This window comes from Lissotriton helveticus, chromosome 8, assembly GCF_964261635.1.
Source record: "Lissotriton helveticus chromosome 8, aLisHel1.1, whole genome shotgun sequence".
Taxonomy (NCBI): Eukaryota; Metazoa; Chordata; class Amphibia; order Caudata; family Salamandridae; genus Lissotriton; species Lissotriton helveticus.
In genome coordinates this window covers 631492935-631518970 of record NC_136069.1, presented here as the reverse complement: position 1 = coordinate 631518970, position 26036 = coordinate 631492935, and the positions used below count along the sequence as shown (strand labels likewise).

The 26036-nt window shown below is 49.7% G+C and overlaps 1 protein-coding gene across 8 annotated transcripts in view; it reads left to right on the top strand.

Annotated features, from left to right (window-relative positions):
* The window catches only part of RBM26 (RNA binding motif protein 26), an 812370-nt gene that overhangs the window by 733521 nt on the left and 52813 nt on the right, over positions 1–26036 (top strand). For 4 of the 8 annotated variants that reach the window (XR_013599857.1, XR_013599856.1, XM_078657487.1 and 1 more), the window contains one exon: positions 12970–13083. Coding sequence is in view for 6 of the 8 variants with exons in the window: in XM_078657487.1 (XP_078513613.1) it covers positions 12970–13083 (114 nt within the window). In the remaining 2 variants the exon portion in view is untranslated. Of the gene's footprint in view, positions 1–12969; positions 13099–26036 lie in introns of all 8 variants that reach the window. The other 4 variants (XM_078657485.1, XM_078657489.1, XM_078657486.1 and 1 more) reach the window with 1 other exon arrangement.

Below are 26036 nucleotides of genomic sequence, written 5' to 3'. Positions count from 1 at the left end.
GGGACTGCTATGTATTCTATGCTAAGATATGAATTTAGCAGCCCACATGCCTCGAACTGAATATGCTACTTACCAGTATGCATCTGTTCTTGGCATGTAGGGCTGCTAACATTCATATCGCCCACCCTCCTCCCCGGTGCCTGTTGCAGCTGCAGATATACTATTGTATTCAGTCATTAGCATGGACATCCTTTACACTTTTCACTCCATCTTCTGCCACAATGGCGAAAAACAATCTGGGGATGGAGCCGATGCCCATGCGCACTGTAGTCCAGGGGAGGAGCCACCTATCTCAGGATACTTCGAAGACTCTTCCAGGACAACAATGTGCGATCATCCGGACCCAACACTAGGCGGCGATCTAATGCTAAGATATGAATGTTAGCAGCCCTACATGCCAAGAACAGATGCATACTGGTAAGTAGCATATTCATTATTCTATGCATAGATATAAATTCAGCAGCCCACATGCCTGGAACAGAATATGCTACTTACCAGTATGCATCTGTTCTTGGCATGTAGGGCTGCTGACATTTATATCGCCCGCCCTCCTCCCCGGTGCCTGTCGCAGCTGTAGCATTCAGAATTCACATCATTATTCTCATGCATGGTCATCACTTAATCTATCACACTCCATCTCTGCCACAATGGCGAAAAACAATCTGAGCATGGAGGGGATGCCCATGCGCACTGTAGTCCAGGGAGGAGCCACCTATCTCGTGATACTTCGAAGACTCTTCCAGGACAACAATGTGCAATCATCCGGACCCAACACTAGGCGACGATCTATGCATAGATATAAATGTCAGCAGCCCTACATGCCAAGAACAGATGCATACTGGTAAGTAGCATATTCCTTTCTCAATGTGAGCGACTGTGGGTAATTACTTTGCAGATAGGCAATAGACTTAGTACGATAGTTACTGGGGTTGCAGTAGACAGCACAATTCTAAACACAATTTAACATTGAGCTCAATGGGTTTTTCTATAAAAATGCAATAGATTACTTTCAGGATTACTTTGCTAACCACAGGACTGCATTCTGCATTCAGTCCCGGGAACTAAGCTGTAAACAGTTAAGTAAAAGCGTTTTGGTTACAGTGGTACTTTTTAAAGAATATAAATTTATTTTCAAAGTTGACACTTAAAAACTTTTCAGTGAAAAACTAGCAAAGTTATCCTATAGAAGGAAATTTAAGTCACAGATAAAGTAGGTTCTCGTTACTTTAGTAATCCAGTACTGGACTCCTAGATACAGCCCTGGTACCTCTACCTAAGACAGGTAAGTATTTACGTTTCAGCAGTTGGTACGATTTTTAAGGAATATTTGTTATTTGCAAAAATCGACACAGAAGAAATTTCAGAGAAAAACAGTCAATGGTTTCCTATGGAAGAAAATGCAGGTAACTGGTAAGTACAGTTAAGATTACTTTTGCGGTTCAGCACTGAACTAGAAAGTACAGCACTGGCTTCTCTCCTGATCCCAGGTGAGTGTTTCGGAAATCGTTATTCGGCTGTTTTTAGAGGAATATTTTAAAGTTGCAAAAATCGACACTTCGAAGAAATTTCAGTGAAAACCAGTCAATGTTAGCCTATGGAAGGAAAGTGAGTTATCGGCTTTCAGGTGAGTACTCGACTGGTGAGGTTAAGGTTCTGGGCATAGACTCCAGGGTCGGAAAGGTTCAGTTGGTACATCCTCAGCTGCACAGGGACAGCCGGCTGCAGAGAGAGCAGGCCCAATGCAATCCAATGGAGGGTAGGGGGCCTTTGGTTGATGGCTGCAAGCAGGCCGGCCACGCGGCTGTGGGAGCTGAGCTCCTGGTCACTTACTCAGGGCAAGTGGGGAAGTAGAGTAGAGTAGAGTAGGGTTGTAGTTGCACTCCCACCGGAACTCGGGCGACTGGGTGCAGGGTGCTTTGAGCCGTCGGGTGCTCAATGTTATCCAATGGGAAAGTTACAAAGTGTAAGTGATGGAGGTATAAGTGCACCGCTTATATTATTCAAGGTTGTCTGAAAATTCAAAAATCGTTTCTCAAAGTTCGAGAGTGCCGGCGTGGGTGGCGTCTCTTGTCGATGGTGTCCTGTGTGATAAATCAAAAGTGGTGCTCACAATAGAACATTGAAAGCATCCCCTGGCGCACTTCTCTCTAATCTCCTGTGGTTACCAGGATTCCTTGTTTCAAATAATACAGTGAAGTCAATCGTTTATGTTTATCCAATGATCTTATTTTAGTCATAAATCCATAGGATGTTCTTTATATATCCTTTTTAAATCATAATTTTCATCTCAATTGATATTCTCTTAATTCCTCAGTCCAATGCATTTCGGGCTATGAGGCCCTTCATCGGGGACCATAAGCTTTAGGCGGTGGGGATCTCACTAAACGTGCATCGAGTTTACACGCCTCAGTTTGTTGTTAGGTGTGCAGCTTGGCTGAACAAAGGCTGCAGGCTCGGGGACGTAGATTCTTCAGGTGCGACCACCACTTCGAGAGGTAAGTTGGGTTCTTGGAGAAGAGGCGAGTACCCCAAAGGAGGGCACAAGGGGCTGTGGGGCAGCGGGTGCAGGGGTGTCTTTGGGTGTCGGGAAATCTTAGCCTCAGCTGGTAGCGGTTGGGGGGGGGGTCCCTGGCTCTGAGTCTGCAGGCGTCGTCTGGGTTCTCGAGGAGGGTCTTTGGGCACTGGACTTCGGGTCCCAGTTGCTGGGGGGACATCCTCGTGGTCTTGGATCGCACGGGCCGGGCTCGGTGGGTGCAGAGTGGGCTGTATTCGCGGTTCCTGGCAGGCACCAAGGGTATGGTTGTTGGAGCAGAGCCTCTGCTCAGGGGAGTCCCAATCTCTGAGAGGGTCAAGGCAGGCAGGTCCTCCGGGTTTCCAAGGTTGATGTCCACAGGAGTTGCCGGGATTTAGCAGGAGCAGGTTCCAGGGTCGACAGGCCGGTTGGGCTGGGGCCAAGTCAGTGGGTGTCGTCCTGTTAGCAGCTGCACGGCGGGTCTTCTTCTTCTTGATCTTCTTTCTGTTTTTCTTATCGGGATATGAGGAAGGAAGGTTCAGAGTGCCCCTAAATACTGAATTTAGGGGCGTTACAGAGAGGGCAAGGGCAGGGACCAATAGGTCCCTGTCCTGGGGTGGGTACACCCCCCTAGACTGCTCCTCTCCTGTGGGAGGGGGGCAGGAGCCTAGCTCTGATTGGGCAGGCTCCCCATCTTCAAGATGGCCGGAGCCCGGGGTTGTGCTTCACCTCGCCTCTACCACCTGCTGGCTCACCCCCCTTCCTGACGTAGGGTTTCCCGCCAGTCTTCCCGCCAGAGTGGGGTTCACAACTGGTGGGGGCCAGTTGCTGAGTACTGCCAGTGGCCTGGAGAAGCTCACAAGGGCATCAGGCCTTTGAAGCTTCCCCCTGCCCATTCTGGGGGAGGAGACCTAGCACCTCACCCAGGATAAGCATTGTTGCAGGCCCAGGAGAACGGGGGCTCTCCGCCCAGGGTCCAGCAACATGTCTGCTGTGTGGCAGCCTAGGCAGCCTCTCAGTCCAGACGTGGATTGTAGGTTAGGTTTTCAGGGGGCATCTCTAAGATTCCCTGCTGCATTTTACATTAAATACCACACTGGCATCAGTGTGGGTTTAATGTGCGGAGAAGTTTGATACCAAGCTTGTCAGTCTTCAGTGTAGCCATTATGGTGCTGTGGAGTTCGTAATGATGACCTCCCAGTACCATATACTCTTAATGGCATCACTGCACTTACAGTGCCCAGGAATGGCCCTGGGTACTGTAGGTTCACAGGGCTCATGCACCTGTGCCCACACCGCTGGCATAGGGCACCCAGCTAGAGGGGTGACTGAGGTATGCCAGGGCAGTGGGTTTTGTGGGCATGTCACACAGGGATGTGTGCCATGTCGACTCCGTTTAATTCTGCACTTAGACACTCGGCCTGCAAAGGCAGTGTGTGGGTGTCAGGGTACAGGGTTCCTAAGGGTGGCACAATAAATGCTGCAGCCCTTAGGGGTCTTCTCTGGTCACCATGCCCTGGGTACCTAGGGTACCATTTACTAGGGACTAACAGGTGGCTAGAGATGCCAATTGGGTTTTGGTTTCAACACAGTTTTAGGGAAGGAACACAGGCCCTGGGCACCTGGTTGTCCAGAACCCAGGGCACACTCAGTCAAAAAGTGGGGGCATACCAATGCAAGAAAGATGGCACTTTCTCACACTCATCCCCGTCAACTGATCGGGGTGTAATCCATCATCATTCTTTAGCTAACTCCGCCACCCCAGTTCAGACATGGCCATATTCATATCAGTCTTACCCTGTGCCTAATGGGAACAGTCCAGCCCGAAGGTTGCAGTTAACCAAAACTTGTGTTCACGGGAGGAGCAGTCTTTGGAAGTGAAGGCAGGCAGGTCCTCCGGGGTTTTTGAGGTTGCTGGCTGCAGGACACACCAGGATTTTACAGGGGCGGGTTCGAGGGGAGACAGTCCGGTAGGGCTGGGGCCAAGTCAGTGGGCGTCTTCCTCCTGTTAGCTTGCTGCACGGCTGTTTGGTCCTTTTTCTTTTCTTCTTGTTGTCATGCTGGATCTGAGGAAGCAAGGTACAGAGTGCCCCCTAAATATCAGATTTAGGGGCGTTACAGGTAGGTAAAGGGCAGGGACCAATGGGTGCCATCCCTGGGGTGGGTACATCCCCTATCGTGCCTTGTTTGCTAGGTCCCCCCATCCTCAAGATGGCGGGGACTTTGAGTTGTGCTTCATCTCGCCTTCCCCACCTGAGGGGTGGAGTTGACAGAGGTGGTTCTCCTCCCCAAAGTGGGGGGTAGAACCAGTGGGGACTAGTTGCTGGAAACAGCAAATGGTCTGGGGTGGCTCACAAAGGCAGCATGCCTTTGAAGCTTCCCCTTCGTGAACCCTGCCCATCCAGGGGGAGGAGGCTTGGCACCTCGTCCCAGGATGTGCATTGTGTCAGGCCCCCGAGAGCAGCAGGCTCTCAACCCAGGGATCCAGAAACATGTCTGGTGGTGGCAGCCTGAGCAGCCACTCAGTCAGGTCACTAGAAGTTGGTCGAGTTTCAGGGGGCATCTCTAAGATGCCCTCTGTTGTACATTTTACATTAAATCCCACACTGGCACCAGTGTGGGTTTAATGTGCTGAGAAGTTTGATACCAAACTTCTCAGTCTTCAGTGTAGCCATTATGGTGTTGTGGAGTTCGTAATGACAGACTCCCAGCACCATATACTCTTAATAGCAGCACTGCACTTACAGTGCCCAGGAATGGACTTGGGCACTGTAGGGGTACAGGGCTCATGCACCTGTACCCTCACCACTGGCATAGTGCACCCAGCTAGAGGGGTGGCTGACCTATGCCAGGACAGTTGGTTGTAGGAATGGCACACAGGAATGTGTGCCATGTAGACTCTTCACTTTGTCCTGCTCTAAAACATGCAGCCTGCAATGGCAGTGTGTGTGTGTGTCAAGGTACAGGGCCTCTTAAGCGTGGCACAATAAGTGCTGCAGCTCTTAGACATCTTCCCTGGCCACAGTGCCTTTAGTACCCATACCATTTACAAGGGACTGACATGTGGCCAGAGTGTGCCATTTGGGTGTTGTTCAAATAGCTGTTTTAGGGAAAGAAGATAGGCCCTGGGTACCTGTTTAGCAGGAGTCCAGGGCACACTTAGTCAAAGGACATCAGCAGTTTAGCAAAAAAATTGGGGGTAACCATGCAAACAAACTGTTTTTCTCTGAAAAATGTTGTAAGTTTGGAGTTGATTTGTATGGAAACGTGAAAAACTACAATTGTGCAAAACCGATTTTACTCCTCTTTTCTCTAGGAAATGTCCCAGTGTGATTTCTAGGCATATCACACTAAGTAGAGAAAGTAATTTAAAAAGTAACCTAAAGAATAACTGAAAAGTAATCTGTATAGTAATTTTGATATTTTGACTCGCCTGTATTTCAATCAAACTGCATTTGAACTTCCATTCAATTGTAAACACTGCATAAGATTTTGCAACACATTTATTTCACTTACCTGGGCGAGGCTTGGCTTGGTTCTAGAAATAAAATAACTTAACAAAAATATTTTTGGGTCTGAGTTCAGTCTTTGAGTGTGTGGCATCATTTGCTGATCGAGTGTGTACAACAAATGCTTAACACTACCCTCTGATAAAGCCTTACTGCTCACCCACACTCCCACAAATAGAGATTAAGGCACTATCTACTTTTACCTCTGCCTACTTTTGAGGTTCCACTGGACTTTGTGCACACAGTACCTCATTTTGGTATAGTATATACAGATTCAGCTTCCCAAACCTATTCAAAGGTAAGGAATCTGTGACTAGATGTCTATCAGATGAATACGTTACTTACCTTTGGTAGCCCCTTATCTGGTAGAGATATGATCTAGCCAACCCACCCATACTCTCCGCATTGCAGTTAAGTTGGTAGGGTCAGGGTTGTTCCCTTTCAGGGCCCTAAGTGTTCCAAACACACTAGTGTCTGGGCATCATGGCCCCACACTTCTGGCATGGACTCTTGTGAAAAGCAACTAAAGTCAGCTCGTTGAGGTGGCATCTGTATAGGTGATGTGGACGTCACGGCCGCGTGAAAGACAATGTCAATCGAAGCGGACTGACACCGCCTAGTGACTGACTGATTATTTATTAAGCGAACTATTGCTGAGGCGTCTTGGCGCTGAGATGTGTGCGGATCGTGCAGCAGTAACAGATCTAGTTCTTTGCAAACAGCCGGGTTTTCAAAGTTTTTCTGAATAGAATCCTGCTATGTTGTTGTCGTATCTGAATAGGGAAGGAGTTCTAGAGCTTGGCCGCTTGGAATGAAAAGTTCTTTCCTTCCCATCTGACTCTTCTTTTCTTGGGGAGACATACCAACCTCATATTTGCGGACCTAAGACAACGTAGTGGCATGTACAGAGGAAGAAGGAGCTTGAGATCCGCTTCTCTTCCTCCATACAGAGCTTTGTGCACCAAACAGAGGGCCTTAAAGTCCACTTGTCGTCGAACTGGAAGCCAATGTAGCTGCTTTATACCATCGGACGTCAGATGATGTTTGGGTAGGTCCAACAATATCCGAGCTGCCGCATTCTGTAGTGACTGAAGTTTGGAGCACTGCCTTGTGCCAGTTCCCAAGTATAGAGCATTACAATAATCTACTCTCGACAGAACTAATGCTCCTACCACCGTTTTCCTTAGTGAGAAAAGAATGAAAGGAAGAATTTTGCGTAGGACCTTCATTGTAAAAATGCCAGCCGAAGTGACTTGGTTAATTTGTGGGGCAAGCGTTAAGTCTTTATCGATCAGGAAGCCGAAGTTCCTGGCCTTGGACACAGGGACAGGACATGTGCCAGCTTCGGGGGGCTACCATAGTTGGCTCCATGCTTAGGGTTTCTGACTAAACTCAACAACCTCCGTTTTTTCTGTGTTGAGCTTCAGAAAATTAGAATTCATCCATGCTATCAGTGCCGTGAGGCAGTTGCGGAACTGTTTAGCTGTTATGTCCACACTTTGTGTGACTGGCACCAATAGCTGGGTGTCATCCGCGTACGACACTAGCATCAGTTCATGATTTGATTAGTCTAGCTAGCGTTGCGACGTACAGATTAAACATTGTTGGGGACAAGGCTGATCCTTGAGGAACTCCACATGGGAGGTAGAACTCTCCTGACTGAAGACCATCCCAGTGAATTAGTTGCTCCCTAGAGGTCAGGATGGATGGATGTAAAGTAAGAGCCTTATCCTTAATGCCCACTGCTTTCATCCGCCGCATGGTTTACGTTGTCAAATGCTGCTGTTAGATAAAGCAGGATGAGAACAGCCCTACCCCCTCCATCCATCACCTTGCATATCTCTTCTTTTGCCATAATCAAGGCTGACTCCGTAGAGTGCCAAGATCTGAAGCCATGCTGGGTGGAGTCAAGGAAGTTGTTATTGTCCAAGTACTCCATCAATTCAAAATGTATGGCTTCCTCCAAGATTTTAGAGGGAAACGGTAGGCAGAATATAGGGCGATAATGTTTGGCCTTCTGTGGATCTAGCGTATCTTTCTTTAGGATAGGTCTAATACAGACCTTTTTCCAAAGCTGTGGAAAGACCCCTGAACTCGTAATCTCATTTAGTAGAGGGTTCAGGGATGCACTATCCTCCTCCGGAGCCAGATGTAAGCTGGGCAAGGGTCTAGGGGGGAACCGGACTTAGTTTGTAACAACAGGTCAGCAACCTATTTTTCCCCTAGCAATGAGAACTGTGATAGGCTAGACTGAGTTTGAGTGTCGTACAACAACTCTTCACAGTTCTCCCCAGTAGTATCTGCTGTGTTCAAAAGTTCATTGTAGACTTTCTGAATTTTATTCTGAAAGGAAGTAGCCATTTTATCCTCAAAGTTTTGATCAGGCGCAAATATAGTGTCTCGCGGGCACTTTGATAATGCGTACATAGATTTTAATAGTTCCTTAGAGGAATTAGTAGCCTCTTGGATTTTATTGGTAAAATATACAGTTTTCGCCGGTTTTATAGCATTCTCGTATTCCTCTAAGGTTCTATTATAGTCCTTTCTGTGTTCCATGCTGTAGTCAGATCTCCAAATACGTTCCTTACGCCTGCATTTAACTTTCATTTGTCTAAGCTCAGGTGAATACCAGAGTGACGTAGCTTGCCTGCTCCTGGGGTGCTCAGTCACTTCCAGAGCCAGTCCATTTACTAGGTGACTGAGCCAGTTTTTAAAGTTTATAGTTGCTGCGTTGGAGTCTGCTATAGCTGGAGGGCTCCTTACCAAAGCGGTGACCAGGTAATTTACTTGTATTCGTTTCCAAGGACGTGATTTGACCAAAGAGGATCTTTTCCTGCGACAGCTACTAATTGTTAACATATCGACATTAAAATAGACTGCGGAGTGATCAGACCAAGGTACTGGTCGCACACTCTCCACTTTAATATGTTCATTGTTGGTAAAAATACCACCCAGTGTGTGCCCAGCTTGATGCGTTTTCTCGGATATGATCTGACTCAACCCATAGCCTGCCTGATTATCAATCAGGCAGGCGGTGTCCGAGTCGTTATTTGCTTCTAAGTGAAAATTAAAGTCACCCAAGACTGCAAAGGTATCAGTGTCTAGGCATGATTCCAAAAAGATCTGCAATGATCTGATAAAAGAATCTCTCGTCCCTGGCGGCCTATAAACAAGTAGGTCTGGGAAGAGTTCGCAATTGTTATGTTTGACACCGAATGTCATTGCCTCAGCCTCCAGCTTAGGTTCAGGCCGAAACCTCACTGTATAGTGGGACCGGTATACCTCCCCCTTTTGCCCCTACCCTATCTACGTGAACTATCAGGTAACCTTCTGGAATAGCAGTGTACCAATCCGTCTCAGAGGTACAATTCGCCCAAGTTTCCGTGAGGAACACCAGGTCTGGATTAGCGACTTACTGGCATGCAGGGGTATTGCTAGAGGAAAAGTCTTCCGGATCCAGTCTGACGCTTGAAAAATTTAAAGGTGAGGAATCTGTGTTTAGGTTGTGTCTCTACCAGATAAGGCGTTACCGAAGGTAAGTAACTTGTTTAATCACATTTCTTGATGGATGTTCTGGTATGTTTTAGAGCCATGGCCACGTACCTGCTGTTGGGTAATTATGGTACAAAAGGGGGTGGTGATGGACGGAGCATCTGAATCAATCAAACACACACACCCAGTCAAAACATCTGGGTTTAATCCATCACCGTTCTTTAGCCCACTCTGCCACCCCAGTTCAGACATGGCTATATGCAAATCAGTCTGACCCTGTGCCTCAGGGGAACAGTCCAGCCCAAACTGCCAAGCCATGCCTTCCCTGGACGGAAACAAGCTTCCGAGGACCAGTTTCTGGCATTCCAGCCGTCTTCAGCCCGGCTTGCTTGAATCCAGTGGCAAAGTGAGCAAGGGACTCACGTCTGAGCATACCCTGCCACACTTATGGCGTCCAAAAGCGGTACAAAAGGGGGTGGTGATGGACGGAGCATCTGAATCAATCAAACACTCACACCCAGTCAAAAGATCTGGTTTGAATCCATCACCGTTCTTTAGCCCACTCTGCCACCCCAGTTCAGACATGGCTATATGCAAATCAGTCTGACCCTGTGCCTCAGGGGAACAGTCAAGCCCGAACTGCCAAGCCATGCCTTCCCTGGACCGGAAACAAGCTTCCGAGGACCGGTTTCTGGCATTCCACCCGTCTTCAGCCGCCCTGTACCGCTTTTGGCCACCATAAGTGTGGCAGGGTATGCTCAGACGTGAGTCCCTTGCTCACTTTGCCACTGGATTCAAGCAAGCCAGGCTGAAGACGGCTGGAATGCCAGAAACCGGTCCTCGGAAGCTTGTTTCCGGTCCAGGGAAGACATAGCTTGGCAGTTCGGGCTGGACTGTTCCCATGAGGCACAGGTTCAGACTGATTTGCATATAGTCATGTCTGAACTGGGGTGGCAGAGAGGGCTAAAGAACGGTGATGGATTAAACCCAGATCTTTTGACTGGGTGTGAGTGTTTGATTGATTCAGATGCTCCGTCCATCACCACCCCCTTTTGTACCGCTTTTGGACGCCATAAGTGTGGCAGGGTATGCTCAGACGTGAGTCCCTTGCTCACTTTGCCACTGGATTCAACCAAGCCGGGCTGAAGACGGCAGGAATGCCAGAAACCGGTCCTCGGAAGCTTGTTTCCAGGGAAGACATGGCTTGGCAGTGCGGGCTGGACTGTTCCCATGAGGCACAGGGTCAGACTGATTTGCATATAGCCATGTCTGAACTGGGGTGGCAGAGTGGGCTAAAGAACGGTGATGGGTTAAACCCAGATCTTTTGACTGGGTGTGAGTGTTTGATTGATTCAGATGCTCCGTCCATCACCACCCCCTTTTGTACCGCTTTTGGCTGCCATAAGTGTGGCAGGGTATCCTCAGACGTGAGTCCCTTGCTCACTTTGCCACTGGATTCAAGCAAGCCGGGCTGAAGATGGCTGGAATGCCAGAAACCGGTCCTCGGAAGCTTGTTTCCGATCCAGGGAAGACATGGCTTGGCAGTTCGGGCTGTACTGTTCCCATGAGGCACAGGGTCAGACTGATTTGCATATAGCCATGTCTGAACTGGGGTGGCAGAGTTGGCTAAAGAACGGTGATGGATTAAACCCAGATCTTTTAACTGGGTGTGAGTGTTTGATTGATTCAGATACTCCGTCCATCACCACCCCCTTTTGTGCCGCGTTGGGTAATTATGGCCAGGGACTGCGACTTTATCTTCAGAGAGTCCTGGAACCAAAGTATCTAGTGACTCAGAGGATGGAGAAATTCATTAAAACTGTGAAAAGGAGCCGGATTTTCACAAGCAGTGGTACATTTTGCTAACCTGGCAAGAGTACAGAATCTGTTTAGATACCTTTCAGCTGACTGTGGTCTTTGGCTTTCTCCCCAAGAGGGATCCACATTGAAAGAGATCTCTTTGATAGAAAGTCTCGAAAGAGTGGCCTGAGGAGGTGGCAGGAGAGGGGAAAAGGGGGTTTGTAGTGAATGGTAAGAATACTGGTTGATTTGGGGATGTTAGAGCACAAGGGGTTCTGTTGCTATTCTTAATTCACAAATTGCAATTTTCATCTTTATATTGTAAAACAAAGACTATTGAAACGTAAACAAAAAGAAACTGCAGCCTGTCTGGCTGCACTAACCACTTTCTCTGCCTTTTCCGAAATGTGAATAAATGTGTCCTTCATTTTACCGAAAGAGACTTTTTGAGCTTTATGTAGTCTTATACTTTTGATATCAAAACAAAAAAAAAGAAAAAAAGAAGCCATTGTAGACCGTAGATGAACAAAACATTTTTTTTTACTTATCAAATAGCTACTTTGTGTATGTTTCTCTATGTATTCTGTATGAAAAGTGTATCCTGTACATGAACATTACGTTTCTGGGCTTATGTCTATCCCTGAAGATCCTATGAATTAAATGTTTCCATACAGATGACCATAATAACTGTAGGATTTATAAATATCATTTACTTAGATGTTGGCATATTTCAAAAACTTCTTGTACAGACCAGGTTCTCACTTTATTGCGCCCTAGTCTTCATACCAATAATGAGGAGGTTTCTGAAATGTTCTCTTTCGGTGCAGCACCCTAACAAGTCCTTCCTTTCTCATGCCCATATGTGCAGGTTGCCAGTCAGGCTTGAGTTTGATCTATCTCGCAGTCATCACCATACTAGGGCTTGTTTGAATGGAGCTCATCTGCCTTTAGTTGATGATGGAGGTCTTAGGGCATGAACAATTCATCATTTTGTCTTTGTTGGCTTGGTACTAGAAGGTGAAATCTGGGACTACCCTATATCTAGCAGGTCTTAGCAGGAGAAGACTATCTAGAAACCTACTTCATGCACCCAACAGGAAGCATTAGCCAGAATACCTCTCACACCATGTAGTTCACAGTAGCTTGGGATTAGCTGGACCTTCAACCTAAAGTGACGATATGCAAAGGTTTTATAGGCAAGTGCATTTTTCTTCTAAACTTACAAAATTATTTCTTTGCTACTTGTGCTGTTCACCACCATTCGTTCTCAGCAACCTACCATTCCATTTTCATGGCTCAACTGCTTTTGATATTTTGTTCAGCATTACATGGAGGATAATGTGCTCGCTGTCCCCCTGGCTTAGTGAATGGTTTTCCAGGGTATTTGGCTTACCTACCATTTAGTTTTAGCAAATTTTTTGTCACAGTCTACTAGATGCTAGTTTTCACATTTGTTATGACTGAAGGGAGCATTTAACGATCAGTAAATAAGCTATAGAAGAAGTATCACAATACCTCCATAATAATTGGAACACTTTCACTTGAGAAAGTAAGAGTTTACTCTGCTCTTTAATTTGTTAAACATATTCAATTTTCTTTTCATGGAGTAAATGCTACTCAGTGTAATAATTTTTCCATTTGAATCTTTTCTTTTAGGCTGCTGTTCATGGAGCGCGTTTCAAAGGCCAAGACTTAAAGTTGTCTTGGAATAAACCTGTAGCTAACATGTCAAGTGCTGAAACGGAAGAAGCTGAACAAGAAGAAGAGGAAGTGAGTTCTTTCTCGGTAACAGAATCATTGACATCCACATGTTTTTCATGCAGAACAGTATTCATTTGACATCCACTATTTTCCAATGACTGTCTGAAACACATTACCTATAATTCAAGCTAAGTCGCTCTGAAGATGTACTGCCAAGAAAATGTGGTCACGTTAATCCAAAAAATGTAAATCCATGTATTCTGTTGAGACTCCACAGGGCAAGTGCAAAGTTGTTCTAAAAAGGTGCTGAACGCATTTGACGGCTCACCGACGCTATTCAAGAGAATGTATGCTATATTGTAGGATGTAATTAGGTAGTGTGTACAACATGTGCACTTAAAGCAACGTATAATGCATAAATATATCACGTGTGCATAAACAACTTTCCTTCAGTGGCTAAAACAATGTTATCATTAAAAAAGAAAAATCTATATGGTTAAGCAACTAGAGTCCACATTGCTGGATTGGAAATGATCCTCCTTCATATTAAAAAACTTAACCCCCAAAATGGATCATAAATCCAGTTACTGATTTTATAAATGTGGAGAATACAGAAAAGCAAACGAAGAGGTTCAAGCCCTACACATAACATGATGTATATTATAAAACTACGGCAGCATACTACAAATTGTCATTGATTAATATAATGGATATGTTTGAGCAACAAACAGTACACATTTTGTAGAGTCCCTCCTCCTTATTGGCTGAGTCATATCCTGTAATGGATTAAATATCACTGTCATCAATCAATACATTTGTAGAGCGCACTACTCACCGGTGAGGGTCTCAAGGCGCTAAGGGGGAGGGGGGGGGGGCTGCTACTGCTCGAACAGCCAGATCTTGAGAAGTCTTCTGAAGGTCAATAGGTCCTGGGTCTGTCGCAGGTGGATGGGGAGGGTATTCCATGTCTTGGCGGTAAGGCGGGAGAATGATCTGCTGCCGGTGGTCGTTCGGTGGATGCTTGGTACGGTGGCGAGGGCGAGGTTAGTACGGTGGCATGGGTGAGGTTAGTGGAGCGAAGCTGGCGATTCGGGGTGTGGAAGGTGAGTGGTTTGTTACGGTATGTTGGTCCAGCTTTGTGGAATACTTTATGGGTGAGGAGCTTGAAGGTGATCCTCTTGTTGATGGGGAGCCGGTGCAGGTCTCTCAGGTGGGCAGTGATGTGGCTGGGAATGTCAAGAATGAGGCGTGCAAAGGCGTTCTGTATGCATTGGAGGCTTTTCTGGAGTTTGGCTGTGGTTCCTGCGAAGAGGGCGTTGCCGTAGTCCAGCCTGCTGCTGACGAGGGCCTAGGTGACCGTCCTTCTGGTTCCGGTGGGGATCCATCTGTAGAGCTTGCGCAGCATGCAGAGAGTGTTGAAGCAGGAGGAGGAGACGGCGTTGACTTGCTGGGTCATTGATAGAGATGAGTCCAAGATGAACCCCAGGTTGCGTGTGTGGTCGGTGGGTGTCGGTGCAGCTCCCAGCGAGGCCAGCCCCCAGGAGTCGTCCCAGGCAGATGGGATGGATCACAGGATGCGGACCTCCGTTTTGTCTGAATTCAGTTTCAGGCGGCTGTTCTTCATCCATTCGGCGACGGCCTTCGTGAAGGTTGGTTTTGGCAGTGGCGGGGTCCTTTGAAGGAGAGGATTAGCTGGGTGTCATCGGCGTATGAGACTATGTTGAGGTAGTGTGATCGGATGATGTTGGCGAGCGGTGCCATCTAGATGTTAAAAAGGGTCGGGCTGAGGGATGATCCTTGGGGTACGCCGCAGGTGATCTTGGTGGCCTTGAATTGGAATGAGGGGAGACGGACTCTCTGGGTTCTGCCGGTGAGGAAGGAGGTGATCCAGTCCAGGGCTTTTGTTGTGGATTCCCTACGTTGTGGAGGCGTGTGCATAGGGTGTGGTGGCAGATGGTGTTGAAGGCGGCCGAGAGGTCCAGGAGGATGAGGGGCCACGGTTTTTCCTTTGTCCAGCTGGGTCCTGATGTCGGTGGCAGCGATGAGGGCGGTTCCAGTGCGTTGGAATCCGGATTGGGATGAGTCCAGGGTGGTGTTCACCTCAAAGAAGTGGGTCAGTTGCCTGTTGACTAACTTCTTGATGACTTTCACCGGGAACGGGAGTAGGGAGATGGGCCGGAAGATCTTGAGGTATCTTATAAGTTTTTAGTTATGTTTAATATATAATTTGGTGCATGTGGGGCACACATTTCTGGGGGCCGACGCTAATTTTTCCTCAACAGGCTTTATTCCTGAACAAGAGAGAGAAAACACAGAATGAGGAAAGAAGGAGGAAGAGAAAGAAGGAAAAACAGTGATAAAAGTGAAATACGGGAAGACAGGGTGTCTGGTGGTTGATAAGGCATACGGTGAGACGTTTGGGGCTTCGTCATTTAGAAAGCTCGTGCCGCTTCAGTTGTAAAACGTAAATGATAAGGACCCTAGCTCTACATACATTCCTCGACCACTACAGGAATGGTATCAAAACATTGCAGGAAGTGCAAATACAAAATATAAATACTACTAAAAGAATTACTCACCACAGCATAATCTTTCATCAAAACTGACTCTTAGGGCTGCCTCACGCATGTGAAATCAAAACGTAGTTACCCTGCTGAACTGCTTCTCAAAGTACTAGGTCCAGTCAATAAGATATAGCCTTGGTAAAGGCGATCTACATGTTTGCCTCTGGTAGCGGTTTATAAAGTATCTCTCAGACTTTTCAGTGTCCAAAGAGGTTGCGATAGCGCGGTATTCAATGTAGAATAAAGAGATACCCAGCCCTGCTCACGCCAGTCAAGTTTCTGGAATAAGCTTCGAGCCACTAATGCACAAGCATTCACCAAAGTACATAACAACTAGCTCTATGTAATCTAACACTGATAAGTAAAACACACAAGAGGATGGAAGGAATGTTGCACAATAGCAAAACATTCACCCCAGTCACAGATCTTGGTTTAATCCATCGTTATTTCGCTCACCAAGCCACCCCAGCTCAGACATGGCCATATGCAAATCAGTCTTGACCATGTGCCTCATGGGAACAGTCCAGCCCGAACTGCCAAGCCATGTCTTCCCTGGACCGGAATCAAGAATCCTAGGACCGGTTTCTGGCTATCAGCCGTCTTCAACCAGGATAGCTTGACTCCAGTGGCGTAGTGAGCACGGACCCACGTCTGGGCATACCCTTCCCATATAGGGTGAAAAGCAAAACACACAAGAGGATGGACGGAATGTTGCACAATAGCAAAACATTCACCACAGTGGCACTGGCAATGCTGAAACGCCCCACAGCTGAGGGCGAACTGGCCATGCCGGACCTCGAGTCCTACTACCTGGCAGCACAACTATACTGGCTAACACAGTGGCTAGTGGTGGATCGGAACCCAGGTCGGGACCGGTGTCCAACGGCACCGGACACGGCCGAGCTGGCGAGAGTCCTCCTCAGGGTGCGTCGTGCCTCGGCTGAGGACACGACAGAGGCCAGGGTGATGGTGCGCTGCTGGGTCAGATACCTGAGGAAAGTGGGTGCTGCAACTCCCTACTTCCCTGACATACCACTACCGATGCTGGGATGAGGGACCTGTACCGTGACGCTGCGCTCCTTCCCTTTGCAGACTTGCAAGCCGCATATGACCTGCCTGACGGAAATTTCCTAAAACACGGGGCCCTCAAATGTAGAATTAGGGCACACTGGAAGACAGGGGACGCTGAGCCGAGAGCGCTGGCAGGGAGCAGATATGTTGCACTGTCAGCAGGACGGATCAAGACGGTGTCCTGTCTTTATAAAGCAATACGGTAGGACATACAACAGCCGTTAGAGCGCTTGCGAGCACAGTGGGAGGAGGACATTGATAAACCAATACCTGAGACGGACTGGGACAAAATCGCGTGCTTCAAGACTACTATGTGCTGCATAGGGCATACTTGACGCCAGTTCGCATTCAGAGATATTTGATGTGGACTCCGCAGCTTATCCCAGGTGCGGGGAAAGGGAGGCTCACATACTCCATATGTTCTGGAGCTGTCCCACACTGCTGCCATTCTGGGGGGAAATCAGACAGACAATAAGTGACCTGATCGATAAAGAAATCCCACAGACCCCAGAACATTTCCTCTTAGTGTGGTTCCCTCACACGGCCAGAAAAAGAGTGGCAGGGAAGTTTCAAGACCTTGCGTATATATTAGCTAAACGAGAAATAGCCAGGAACTGGAAAGCTCCGGGCGGACCAAGATTCACCACTTGGAGGAGAGAGCTAGAACGATGGGCGGGGGCGGAAGGGCGACTACTACTCCAAGAGGCCAGCAGGGGAACAGGCAAAATGGAAAGGGCCAGGGCATGGGAGGATCTTGTGGGGGAACTAGTGGCAGCTGACAGACGCTGGCAGCGAAGAGAAACGCATCGAGGGTAGCAACACCGGTCCCAGACGACAGGCAAATTGAGCAACTTGCCCCGCACACCTAAAGGCCCTTATTTCTGCTTACCTCCTAGTACATATCATCCGGACTCCACCTATTAGCAGGCAACTCAAGTGGGGAGGGGGGATAGTTTTGTTACGGAACAGTTCTGGGGGAGAATATACCACGACTGAACCAGCACAAATGTACATGCATATGTATGTGTTGCCATAGCATAGCACAAATGCCAATAAAATATGGTTAAAAAAAAAGAGGCCCGCGCCTGAGGCAGCAGGGTGGTGCAATATTGAAGGGGCAGCCAGGAAGCAATGAGAACCGGGAAGCAGGAAGAAGATAAGGCTCGAGAGAGGAGCGGGAGCGAGTGATCACCGCAGCGAAATGAAAGCACTAATTAGAAACAAATGGTCATGATTACAAACAGATGCCGCTGTGCGCATAACTCGACCTAACAAGCCCTGAAGTGGTTGTGCATGCGCGTGCAGTCTTCACTTTTCAAGCACTGCACTCGTGCTTGTGGCACGCCACTGCTCGCTCCTGCAATGTGGATGCTGCCACAAGCACGAGTGCAGTGCTTGAAAAGTGCAAAGTGAAAAAAAAGTGAAAAAGCGGCAGAAGGGCCGAAGGGGAAGATCAGAGGCAGGGACTGGCGCGCACTCGCAGTGGGGGTGGAAACACGGGCGCACTCAGGTGGAGCTGTGTGGCGGGGGGAGCGACCTGCCTGTAAATGTAATGTCATCCACCACATTGAATGTCTTAACAAGATATTTCTCCAATTTTAATTCTTAGTATTTCCCACAGTTTGAATTGCTTCATTGCTAAGTCCAATCCTCATTTTTATAATACAATTGTGATTCAGCTATCTAACTTATTTCTGTTCCTTGTACTGTGCCTGTAACATTCTCTTTTAAGTTCTAGCCTAGGGAAGACTTGGAAACCACTGCTTCAATTCTGCATTTTTTAGAGGTACTTTTTTCTTTGTAGATTCTTAAGCTCTGAAAATATCTCGATCTGCCAGGTTGAGAATCTGGATATTTTCCTGCAGCAAAGAAGTTGGTGTTCTTAGTTCCTCTATAAGATCATTTGCAGCGCTTCCTAAAAGTGATGAAATGGCCACTTTTGGTTTCCTTTTTCTACACTAGCTGCAAGTTTACTACTTGGTAGTAAACTTACTGCAGCAAGTATCACTTATTTGACAGACAACAGTAACACTTGCATGGGTTTTCTGGGTCCTGATGACCATTCCATCTATGCTGTTATTCCTTTAAAAGTTTGGTTGAAGATTATATCCTATTCTGCACTCTCAGTCAATCAGGGGAATTGTAAGTGCAGTACTCACCTGTGAGGGTCCCAAGGGGTCTGGGGGGAGTGTCAGCACCTCCGTTCAGTTGAAGAGCCAGGTCTTAAGTGTCTTTCTGAAGATGTTCAGGAAGGGGAAGGGGCGTGTCTGATGTTGATCGGGAGTTCGTTCCAGGTCTTGGCCGCGATGTAGGAGAAATGTCTTCCCCCTGTTCTTGCTCTGCGGATCGGCAGGATTTAGGTGACGGCGAGGTAGGTGGATCGGAGGTTTCGCTTGGGTGTGTGGAAGGAGATTCTCTCATTGAGGTAGGGTGTTGTAAAGGCATTTGTAGGCGTGGGTGAGTATCTTGAAGATAATACTCTTTTCTATAGGGGGCCAGTGGAGGTTCTGCAGGTGTTGGGTGATGCGCTCGTGTCGAGGGATGCCGAGGACGAGACTGGCTTCGGTGTTCTGTATGGTCTGGAGTTTGCGGAGCAGGGACTTGTTGATCCTGGCTTAGAGGGCGTTTCCGTAGTCTAGTCTGCTGGCTATGAGTGTGTGGGTGACAGTCTTCATTGATTCGGGGGGGAATCCATTTGAAGGTGTTTCGAAGGGTGTTGAAGCAGCTGGAGGCGACTGTGTAGACTTGTCGAGTCATGAAGAGGAGGGAGTTGAGTACGATGCCAAGATTACGGGCGTGGTCCATGGGGGGTGGGATGGCTGCTGAGGGTGGTGGGCCACCAGGTGTTGTCCCATGCAGAGGGGGAGAGTCCGAGCATGAGGACATCTGTCTTCTCCGAGTTGAGCTTCAGGCAGCTGCTGCTCATCCAGGATGAGTCGTCTGAAAGTTGAGCCTGGTGGTGATGGGGCCCTTGGTGAGGGAGAGGATGAGCTGGGTGTCGTCAACGTAGGATAATCTGCCTAGTCTGTGCTGTCTGACGGTGGCGGCGAGGGGGGCCATGTAGATGTTGAAGAGTGTTGGGCTGAGCGACTAACCTACATTTCTGATGAATACTTCTAACCACAGATTCCTCACTTGTAAAATATTCCCAGGCACCAGACTGGATCCAGAAGTTTTCACAGCAGTACTGCAGCACACCTTTAAGTGGTGCAGTGCAGCTGTGTATTGACTTCGTTCTGTCCCAGAAGTGACGGAGCAGACCTGCATCTAAGAAAGTCAGTTCCTTTCTATAATGCTGATCTGAAGCTCCACTCCCTCTCTTTTCGTCAGATTGACAAACATTTTAATCCACTCTGCAAGGGAATGATGTCCCCACCTAAAACTACAGAATACAAACTATGCCGCAACTGTTGGACACTTATGGTTATAACCTGCACCTGTGTCTTTGATGGGTTGATCATTTTTACAAATACGCCCTCCTTAACCCAAAGGGGATGCAGAACCGTGAAGGGAAGCTGTACGTCCAAGTATAGGAAAAAGCAGGTCAAGTCCCACTTTTACTCAAAGTCGAGGGCGCAAACCCATTCTTGAGGCTAGTCCTGCAACAGGTCCTCTTCGCAGTGCATGTAGTCTGGTAAGTCAAAGTCTAAATCAAAGTGGCAACATTGAAAAGCTACACAGGACTTGTCCCCCATACTGCCCCTCTATTTTCACAGAAATCAGAAGGGGCTACCAGCTGCATCCTTTCCAACCCAGCCACCACAGCTTACAGGCTTCCCATCACTTTTGTGGCCACAATTATAGCTCCTTCAAAGGCAGAGATCTGCCCAGTCCACCATCCCCTGGCAGCCGCTGCCTCCAAACCTTTTTTGTATACCCTCACACCAACACTGGAACCCTGTTGAAGTCAGGGTCATCCACCAACTGCCCCTGTGGAATCCCATAACTTCAGACAAGTGGGTGCTTCAAATTGTCTGGTGGGGTTATGCGCTTCCATTTACAGAAAACCCACTGTCTCTGCCACCACCATTAGATCGGCTGATGGAGGACCATGTCGTCTTATTACATCTGAAAGAAAGAGGTTAATCTTAGATTCCTTACCGTAGAATATCCCCAGACGTCAGACTGAATCTGGAAAGTTTTGCGTAGCAGTACCCTTGCGTGTCGGTAGGCGTTGTCCGTGTCTGTTGTCCGCATCGTGATGACGTCGTCGCAGTACTTAGACGCTGCCCTCGCGCGCTGACGTCAGTTCTTCTTTTTTCCGCTCCAGCAATCACAGGTTCGGAAGAAGCAGTACCTCAGTAATTTTTTTACTAAACTTTTTTTGATCCTTTTTGATCACTTCTCGAGTCTTTACGACTTTCGGTGCCGGTAGGGATGCCCAGGTTCAAGCCCTGTACCGGCTGCAACCGACTGATGTCGGTTACCGAGCCCCACCGCCGGTACCTCTATTGCCTTGGGGCTGACCACGACGACCGGTCGTGCCCCGATTGCCGGGCCTTGACGTCGAAGGCTAAGCGCCTCGATCTCCGGCAGTCGTCCCCGCCCCGCTCAAGGTACTGGTCCAGGACGGGGTCAAGGGACCGGTCGCGGGGCCACAATCATCGAAGCTCAGCGAGTTGTCACCATTCGTCGGGCTCCAAGTCCTCAGGTAAGAGGCACAAGAAGTCGAAGAGCCACAGGCGCCGCAGCCAGCTCCTTACCCGCCGGTCCCTGGGCTAAACGCGACGCCTGAGGATATCAAGGCCTTCCTCATGGCCATGAGCTCCCTCTCTCCTCCGTCGGGTTCCGCGGCGCCTTCGGACCCTGCGGCCCCGACTGGGAGTCCATGCGGGCTGGGTGCTTCGCGCCGTCGGCGACTTCGGTCCCGGCGCCGCAGGCCCCCGCTGGATCCGAATCCGGGTCACCGCTGGTCGACCTTACGACCCCCGCCGGCGTCGACCCCCAGGGTCTTGCCCCCGGCGCTGTCCCCGCGCGGTGCCGTTCCTGATCCCTCCCTCGTTCTGGATCCGGCGCATTTGACGCCTGCTGAGGAGCAATTCTTCTTTGATCCGGCCCGATCCTTTGACCCTGAATTTCAGGAGATGGAGGACGAAGGGTATTGGGAGGGGTCTGAGGACCCTCTGACACGGGAGTGTCAGTCATTTCAGGACTGGACAGACCAGCTAGGGGAAGCTAGTGGTCTTCACACTTCACCTGGCACTGGCTTTGTCTCCCCTCCTACCGTTGCTATGGAGGAGGGGGCTGCTTATAATGTGGTGCGGGCGGCCAAGGCCTTGGCACTTACGCTCCCTGTCGCAACTGTGAGGTATAACATCCTCACTGAGGCCCTTAAACCGCAGGCAAGCTCTCCGAAGCCTCTACTGCCGTTTAATGAGGATCTCACGGACGTCTTGTTGGGCACCTGGTCCAGGCCTGCTACAGGTCCCCCTGTAGATGGGAACGTCACCAGGTGCCACCACCCAGCTCCGGGCGACCCTAGCTTCCTGTCCACCCACCCCACCCCTGAGAGCCTGGTTATCCAGGCCTCTACTTCCCAATCCGCATTCCCGACGGCACCCCCAGATCGGGAATCCAAAAGGTATGAACAGTTTGGTAAGAAACTGTTCTCCCTCAGTTGTGTGTTGCAGTCAGTCAACACCGCTTGCCTTTTGGGCCGTTATACCCACTGTCTGTGGGATACGGTTGCGGGCGTGCTGCCTGAGTGCCCGGAGGAGGCCCGGGCGAAGCTCGCTCAAGCCCTCGCAGAGAGACGAGATGCAGCGCGATATTCCATACGCTGTGGACTGGATACCAAGGACTCGCTGGGCAGGGCGATGTCAACGACGGTGGCGGTTCGCCTTCACGCCTGGCTGAGGTCTGCCAACTTCTCGGCTGATGTCCAGAACACCATCATGGACATGCCGTTCGATGGCAGCCACCTCTTTGGTGGCAAGGCAGATCATGCGCTTGAACGCTTCAAGGACTCCAGGGCTACGGCCAAGTCCTTGGACCTCTCGGGCCAGCGTCCGCAGCAGTCTGCCTTTCGCTCCTTTCGTGGCCAAGGAAGGGGCGCCCCTTCACGTCCTGTCAGCCACGGGCCGCAGTCTAACATCCAACGCGGCTGCGGGCGTGGTAACCGTCGTGGCGGTGCCAGGGGACAACAGCGAGGCCAGTCCACATCCACCCCGCAGCATCTGCCTCAAAGCCTTCCTAGTCCGAGCTTTCGGGCCCATTCGACGCCAGTGGGGGGGTAGGGTCCGCCATCACCTCCTCCACTGGCACAACATCACATCGGACAGGTGGGTGCTGCAAATCGTCCGAAGGTGCTACTACCTCTCCTTCGAGGCGACCCCTCCAGCCATGCCACCGCAGTACCACCACGTGTCGGGGATCACTTGCAACTCCTGCAAGAGGAAGTATCGGCCCTCTTGGCCAAGGGGGCCATCGAGCGCGTTCCTGGGCCAGAAGTAGGGTGTGGTTGCTGTTTCCACTACTTTCTGGTTCCCAAGAAGGGCAAAAAGGGCCTACGCCCTATCTTGGACCTGCGGAACGTCAACGGCTTCCTCCGGAAGAAGTTCAAGATGCTGACTTTGGCTCAGGTCTTAGCTGCCCGGGACCCCGGAGACTGGATGATAGCGTTGGACTTGCAGGACGCGTATTTCCACATCCCGGTCCTATCGGCCCACCGGCGTTACCTGCGGTTCACGGTAGGCCACGAGCACTTCCAGTTCACCGTCCTCCCCTTTGGCCTTACCAGCGCCCCACGGGTGTTCACGAAAGTGATGGCGGTGGTCGCAGCTCATCTGCGCAGGTTAGGGGTGTCAGTCTTCCGCTACCTCGACAACTGGTTGTTGAAGGCGGGCTCGCCCCGAACAGTCGTCAGCCACCTCCAGGCTACGGCCGACCTCCTGCACTTGCTGGGGTTTTCCATCAATGTGCCGAAGTCACACCTGTGTCCCTCTCAAAAGCTTCTCTTCATCGGAGCGGTTCTGGATTCGGCGCAGTTTCGGGTTTATCCTCCCGAACAGCGGGTTCGGGATATTCAGGCTCGGATTCTGATCTTTCAGCCTTAATCCCGGTTCTCGGTCAGGTTGACGCTGCGGCTTCTGGGGTTGATGGCCTCCTGCATCCTTCTGGTGCATCATGCCTGGTGGCGGATGTGGGCTCTGCAGTGGGACCTGAAGTTTCAGTGGGCCCAGCATCAGGGCAACCTGTCCGACCATGTCCTGATCTCGGGGGGTACTGCGAGACAGTTGCAGTGATGGCTCACGGACCGCGATTGGGTCAGCGGCAGATCCCTTTCCCTACCCCAACCGGAGCGCGTAGTTGTGACAGATGTGTCCATCCTGGGCTGGGGGGGCCACATGGGAGAGGCAGAGATCAGAGGCCTCTGGTCTCCCGCGGAGTCCCGGCTCCACATCAACCTTCTGGAGCTACGGGCGATCCGGCTTGCACTGAAGGCATTCCTTCCCTCTGTCCGGGGAAGTGTAGTGCAGGTGTTCACGGACAACACCAACACCATGTAGTACTGCAAGAAACAGGGCGGGGTGGGGTCGTGGACCCTTTCCCAGGAGGCTCTGCGCCTCTGGCAATGGCTGGAACACCAGGGCGTCACCCTGGTGGTTCAACACCTGGCAGGTTCCCCGAACGCCAGGGCGGACGAACTCAGCCGTCGGTGCATGATGTATCACGAATGGCATCTGAACTCGGACGTGGTGCAAGGTCTTTTTCAGCAGTGGGGAGAGCCTTGGTTAGATCTATTCGCCACAGGAGAGAACGCGCAATGTCATCAGTTCTGCGCGTTGCAATTTCCAAGGCGGCACTCACTCGGAGATGCTTTTCATCGCAAGTGGAGTTGCGATCTGTTGTACGCCTTTCCGCCTATACCACTTCTGCCCAGAGTGCTGAAGAAGATCAGGCGCAACCGGGCCCAAGTCATCCTTGTGGCTCCGGACTGGGCACGAAGATACTGGTATCCCGAGCTACTCAGCATGTCAGTCGATCCCCCGATTGGTCTGCCTCTTCAGGAGGACCTTCTGTCGCAGCAGCAGGGGACGGTCCTCCACCCGAACCTGCCCAGCCTCCACCTCCATGAGTGGAGATTGAGCGGGCGGCAGTTGAGGCCATTTGACTTGCCTCCTGAAGTTTGTGATGTTATTCTGGCAGCCAGGCGTCCCTCCACAAAAAACGGTATACGCCTGCAGGTGGAACAGATTTGTGGCATGGTGCATAGCAAAGGCTGTGGATCCTCTTTCTGCCCCTCTTTCAGAGGTTCTCCTCTTTCTTCTTTCTCTTGCCCAACAGGGCTCTGCTCTGGGCACTGTCAAATGCTCACTTCTTAAGGCTTCCTGATCAGCCTTCTATTTTCAAGTCCCCTGTTGTAAATAGATTCTTGAAGGGCATCACTCACATGTTTCCTCCTGTTCCTTTCGTGATGCCTCAGTGGGACTTGAACCTTGTTCTGACTTATTTGATGTGCGCTCCCTTTGAGACGCTTCACAATTGTCCTCTCCATCTTCTTACTCTTAAGACTTCATTCCTGGTTGCCATCACCTCTGCCAGGGGGGTGAGCGAGCTCCAGGCTCTTTCTTCTAAGCCTACTTTCCTTTCTGTCCATCCGGACAAGGTTGTCTTAAGGACATGTCCCTCTTTCCTGCCCAAGGTTGTTACAGCCTTCCACATCGGGCAGCCAATCACCTTGCCCACCTTCTTTCCGCCTCCGCATCCCTCGAAAGAGGAAGAGAGGCTCCACCGTCTAGACCCAAAACGTGCGCTCTTATTCAATCTGGATCGCACACGCCAGTTCCAGGTGGATGACCAGCTCTTTGTTGGTTACGTGGGAGCTAAGAAGGGACGGACGGTGCACAAACAAACCATTTCTCGATGGGTCGTTTTGTGCATATCTGTAAAAAACAGTAGTTAGTGTTAGATTCCTTACCGCCTCACCCATCCTTCCCGTTCTGCGGACCGATATCTAGGGTTAAGATTTTTCCCTTGAGGGCCCTAGTTTTATGGCACCAGTGTCGGTTGTTATCATGGCTCTGCGTTTCTGGCACGAAAAAGCTATGTATAAGAACTGACGCCAGCGCGTGAGGGGGGACGTCTAAGTACTCTGACGTCATCACGACGCCTACTGACGCGCAAGGGTACTGCTACGCATAACTTTCCGGATCCAGTCTGACGCCTGGGGATATTCTAAGGTAAGGAATCTAACACAAACTACTGTTTCTTACAGATATATCGAAGGTAAGTAACTTGTGCATCAGGAAGTGTGGCCTTTTTTGGCAAAAGGAACCATCAAAAAGGTGGCACCATCCGAAGTAAGTTGTGGTTATTACCAATACTTCATGGTTGCCAAGAATAACAGAGTCCTACACCATATCCTGGGCCTGCACCCTCTCAGTG